The 5,608-nt window shown below is 41.5% G+C and overlaps 1 protein-coding gene and 1 long non-coding RNA gene across 2 annotated transcripts in view; one reads left to right on the top strand and one right to left on the bottom strand.

Moving 5' to 3' along the window:
- LOC108251538 overlaps positions 1-1,397 on the top strand; it is a 21,469-nt gene extending 20,072 nt beyond the window's left edge. Inside the window, exon 5 of the long non-coding RNA XR_001809351.3 lies at positions 1,286-1,397. This is a non-coding gene — a long non-coding RNA (uncharacterized LOC108251538). The remainder of the gene's footprint in view (positions 1-1,285) is intronic.
- rsph4a (radial spoke head component 4A) overlaps positions 1-3,927 on the bottom strand; it is a 40,714-nt gene extending 36,787 nt beyond the window's left edge. Inside the window, exons 1-3 of the mRNA XM_037981076.1 lie at positions 3,741-3,927; positions 1,529-1,751; positions 1,163-1,441 (exon numbers count right to left, since the gene is read on the bottom strand). Coding sequence (XP_037837004.1) covers positions 1,163-1,441; positions 1,529-1,751; positions 3,741-3,832 — 594 coding nt within the window. The 5' untranslated portion in view covers positions 3,833-3,927. The remainder of the gene's footprint in view (positions 1-1,162; positions 1,442-1,528; positions 1,752-3,740) is intronic.
- Between the last annotated feature and the right edge of the window lie 1,681 nt (positions 3,928-5,608).

The raw sequence follows: 5,608 nt of genomic DNA on the forward strand, positions 1-5,608 counted from the left end.
GAGGTCGGCGTGGCTGGGACCCAGGCATCCCTCGCAGATGTCATGCCGGTCGTAGCCCATGATGTAGCCGGTCTGGCAGGACGGGCACAGGTGGATGGTGCTGGTGCTGGACATCTTCTTGTTCTTCGCTCTTTAGTTCAGTGTTCGCTGTAGCTGAAGAAAAAAAGGGAGCCGAATGCCCGGTCTCACCGTTATTTATACGGACCGGGGTGGGGCCCACACAGCAGGTGGGCGTGGACTAAAGTTTTCAGTGCTGCGCTGCGCGCAAAGGGATAAACCCACTAGCGATAGCCTTAAAGGGCTGCGCCTATACTCATAGAATCTGGGGTTACAATACGTAACCAACGGTTCCCTCTCATCATTGTCGGAGTCAGTCTCATTGTCAGGGGGCTGTTCAGCAATGATGCTGGCTTTCATGAAAGTTCGGACAACAGTTAGAGCAGATACCTTAGCCTATGCATCCACATATGATGGCGTAACTCACCCGGCGCTGCCCCCGTCTTAGTAAACGTGTGTTCGCCATCAGTCATCCATCGCTCCCACGCCACTCGCAACTTCACTTTGAACGCCCTGTTTACACCAACGTCCAGCAGTTGGAGTTCTTTTTTATTCCTTCCTGAATGATGACAAGCTTCGAATTGTATTATATTACGTAATGTTCTGATTGGTTTATCGCTGCCAGCGTACGTGCCGTACATATTACGTAGTGTTCTCTGATTGGTTTATCGCTGCCAGCGTACGTGCCGTACATATTACGTAGTGTTCTCTGATTGGTTTATCGCTGCCAGCGTACGTGCCGGTACTGTACACATTACCGTACGTTCTTGTGTCAGGGACAGATTTTGGAATTCAGTGCACACATAAGTCACCCCAGATTATAAGGCGCACCGCCAATTTTTGAGAAAATTTAAGGCTTTTAGGTGTGCCTTATAGACTGGAAAATACGGTACTTCTTCTCAAACCCAGTGAGGCATTAGATAAAAGGCTCATTTATTGGACTAAAAGTTCAAACACATTCAGTACTTTACTGAGGTGCTAATCACTGGGATAGAATGAAGAAACAACAAAAAAGTATCAAACACATGGTTTTTAAGACTCCATCTAAAGCTTAAATGTGCCAGAAACATGGAGTTCCAATTGTTAGACCATTTCTTTTCCTCACCTCTTTGGCTTCAGCCTCCTTCTCCTCCTCAGGAGCTTCTTCAGCACTCTGCTTGAGCTCCTCCTCTTCGTCTCTGTACTCAGTTTCAGCTTCAGCAATGATGTAGTTGCTCTCTCTCCCCAGAATCTTTCCCCACAGTCGGCAGTGTGTCAGCGATTCAGACTCAACAAGATGCTTGAGTGCAAGAAAAACCCTCTGTGTTTCCTCCCGACCCAGTCCCACTCCGGCCTGCTCCAGGTAGAAGGCCACCTCATTCAGATTAGGAAGAACTGTCCCCATCTGGACTCCAACAAACACAGACAGGCAAACCAAATGAGACAGAAATGACTTCTCAAACAGTGTGCAGCTAACGATCAGCATACAAACCATTTCGGTTGTCTGGGCCGAGTCATCTTTTGGAGTGAACAGCAGGCGCTGCTGCTCAGCCAAGAGCTCAGCAGCTGAAGACTGTGAGACATTTCTCAGGGTGCTCCTCAGGCCTTTAAACACATCCTGCTTCACATTGCGACTCATTTCTTCAATCACATCCACAGCATCATCAGGATGCTCATCCATCACCTTTGTCAGCAGGTGGGTAAGGTGCTCATAACTGGAACAACAAAAAAAAGCATTATTTTAGTGTTTCCATTAAGAAAAAACACTGCTGGTTCAGCACTTTATTAAATAGTTGGTTTCATTAAATCAGTTCAGTTACTTTCATAAACTGAGACAACAGCCTGTGTGTCTGAAGCTGTTCTGGCTGATCCATTAAAGTAGTATCTCACTAGGCTCCAACTGTTCAGTCCAGCTTGTTCAAAGCAGAGCTTTCTTTCCACGGCAGCACTGCTGCAATGCAGGAGCATCTGAAACACCGACATCCTGGAGCTGACACTAACTGTTGTACGCAAATAAAGTTCATTCTCCGTTGCAGCCTCACTGAACTTGGAGTATTTGTGACCAGCGAGCTGTGTGCCTGTGTTTTGCACGGCCAGTTTTTGAAAAATTGTGGCTTATTTTCACGTGCACAGCTAGCAGAAGTGTATTCTTGACCATGCACAGTATTTTGTTGGTCAACTCCCCCTACATCATAAATGTGCAACCTGTGGCTCTGTAAAAGGTTTGTGAGCCTGTTAGCCACTTCATTAATCCAACTTCCAGTCACATGTTCACTAAAATCCACCAGAAAATAAACATTTTAAACACGTCTGAGGACATTTGCAGAGGAAAAACAGAAACAGGGCTGAGTCCCCGGTCTTTGCACTAAGCCTCTGATCCAAACCTGAATACCTGAAACTTGTTTCAAGATGGTCGCCACAGCCAAGTGGCCTTAAAAACACTAAAATGGCTCTAACTCAGTCAGTTTTACAGATATTGAGCTAAGATTTGATGTGGTACTAACTGAGTCATTCACAACACACACTCTGAGTGTGACATCTCCTGATATAGCATGAGAACTCTCTCGGTACGAGAACCAACGGTCCAGTAAGGTTTCTGGGTCATTTCACCGTTTTCTTCAGCTGTAAAGCTGTGAACATAAGAAAGGGCTGACCATTAGTTTTATCACAAAAAAAAAAACGTTTACTGTGAAGAGTCAATTTAATGTTTGTTGCGAGGCGACTTTCTGTTTAGAACCACTTTAGTTTAGTCCAGAACCATCGATAACCACAAGCTAATGAAGCTAACGGTCATAGATATATATCTATGGGTAGTGATGGATCAATTGAACCAAAGCTTCAAATCACACTCTGAGCAGGAAGGCTAATTTTAAACGAAGCCCCACTTTGAGACTTGTTCAGCCTCCCGGAAATCACGTCATTGATGATGAATGAAGCCTCACTCCAGGTGCAGACCCGACTCTGGTTCACCTGGAGATCTGTGCACGGACCTGCCTCACTGAATTTAACCCAGACAGACAGGAGTTCATCAGAAACAAGCGGGGGAGAAAGAAAGAAAGAAAGAAAGAAAGAAAGAAAGAAAGAAATGTTCAAGAAGCTGAAACACATCTCAACTTTTAGCTTTTTTCCACCCCTTTGTGAAATTTTCTTATAAAAACTTGAAAAAAAAATTGAAAATTGAATGAATAATGATTCAATTCAGTTCAACAAACTAGAGCAACATAAAACAGCTGATGCCACTGGTAAGGTACAACAAAATATAAATGAGTCAAACAATTTCAGCTCTGAGGTTTGTCAGAAGTACAGAACTAAATACAAAGTCTAAAAAATCTTTTATATTTGTCTCAAGTTTTTATATTATATATGTGTGTGTGTCCATTTTTACAACTGCACATCTACATTCCTACCCACTAAATTTTTTTAGAAGACTAAAAACTATAGCTGTGTCCTTCCAATACATTACAAAATCAATTTAAACGTATAATTGTAAGAATTGTGACTGTAAACACAATTTTTTCATTATTCATCTCAAACTTTTGATCAACAGGAGGAGCTGCTGAGCTTTTAAAGCCTCGAGAAATAAACCATATTTAGACACAGCTGTTTGGAAAGCTTCATTGCTTCAAAAACCTTCATCTGGCCATCACTATCTACGGGAAACGGTCCAGAGCTCCCAGTCACAGAACCATCGTGCCGGTACTTACAGGCTCTGGCCGCTCTTTGCGCCCTTTTTCATCAGGAAAGCCTTAAAGTTTGCGGCCTGAGCCGAGTTGTTGTTTCCCTCCGGAGCTGCCATCGTTCAGCTTCAGCCAGGAACACGAACAGACCACAAACAAAACGCCACCGAGGTCTAACACTTTACAACCGTCGAAGGCGGGGCGGGAGGGGCAACGGTCGCTACGCTAACACATTGGTTGCCATGACGACCGAGTGGCAACTAGCACGTGTTTGCTCAAATAACGTTTAGTTCAATGTAGTCAGTTTTTATAGGACTTTCCATTAACAAAATGCGGTTTAGAGTTTATATATATGATTGTATTAAGCGTTTAATTAATAGTTTATATTACTGATTTATCTCAGTCTGTGCCTTGTTGGGACAATGCATTAAAGGGACAGTTTGTCTATTTTGAAGCGTGATTCTGTGAAAAAGTTGTGAACAAAATGGGTCACTGTCACTATAAAGTACCTTTGAGACTTCCTTACTTCCAAAAAAGAAAACCAAAGCTTATTTGTTTGAATTCATTTTCATTCGATTACATAGACAAGTTTGTTAGAAATACATGTCCAGCAGTGCCGGCCACAGTCAATTTGGTGCCCAAGGCAAGATTTTAGGTGGTGTTCCCTGTGCATTGTTGTAAATTTCACTGCCAATTTACTCTACACATACTCACACAAGAAAATAAATAGTTTGGTCTTAGATATTATCTTTTATTTTTAGAAACCAGGTTGTCTGTTTAAAACAGTTCACAATAAAATAATGAATTTGAATAAATATCAAAAGCCCACACAACATAAAAACCTGATTTAAATACCAACAAAAGTGTAAACAAGTGACAAAAAATATATACATGAAATGAATGAATATAAGTAAGACTGTCTATTGATCTATTTTCTGCTGCTTGTCCTGATGAGCTTTTCATCTCCCTTTTCATCTCCTTAGAGTTTGTCCAATGAGGACAAAACTGGAAATCCTGCCTCCCCCTTAGGATAATTGGCCAGTATAACCATGTTGGAGTAAAAGTGGTTCTGCAACAAGCCAAAAGTGCACATTGCACAAACAAAAAGAGAGGAGCCATTAAAGTTACTGTTGGAGGTAAGGTCAGAGTAAAGAAGCCTTTCCATGTGGGAAAAGGAGAGAACCAGTACATCAATTCTTGTCAGTACGGCAGCAGTCTGGACTGAGTTCATTCGTCCTCTGTGACAGGAAAAGATGGAGCACAGCATAACTTTCACTTTGCTCACAGGGCTTAAATTAAAAATTAAAAATGGATACAGCAGAGGAACCCCAGAGCACAAAACAGACACCAAAACAAACTGTTCTGCAAAGGGAAAGCCATGCAGCAACCTGGACAAAAACTATGTGATTAGTTGATTTTAAAAAATGGTTGTGGAAAAAAACATGTAAGAATGTGAACCAAGGTCCTGTGATTTTGAGCTAATTTAGGTTGTAATTCTGATAGTGGTTTTGTTTAATGAAGACCATTTGCAATGAATAGCACTTCTGCCAACTGAAAGGTTAAAGTTAAATTTCAGACACTTACTGTTTTGCATTACAGTAATACTAATCTTTTTGAAAAAGTCCTTTAGCTAATTAAGTTAAAATAGATTCACAGATACACTGCTACACATCTCAATACAGCTTTTGCTTTAGTTTAACCATTGTCTCCTATTTCATTACAACCACAACAAATTGATTCCAGACTGAGTCTATTTGGGGGACAGTCATCTATTGTTTTCCACCTCTAAAAATATCTCTATATTTATTTATTTATCTATATAGTTTTTATTCTTTCACGAACTTTAATGCGGCCCGAACAGAGCAACGTACCCACACAAAAGTTATATCAAAACG

Source organism: Kryptolebias marmoratus, linkage group LG17, assembly GCF_001649575.2.
Source record: "Kryptolebias marmoratus isolate JLee-2015 linkage group LG17, ASM164957v2, whole genome shotgun sequence".
Lineage (NCBI taxonomy): Eukaryota > Metazoa > Chordata > Actinopteri > Cyprinodontiformes > Rivulidae > Kryptolebias > Kryptolebias marmoratus.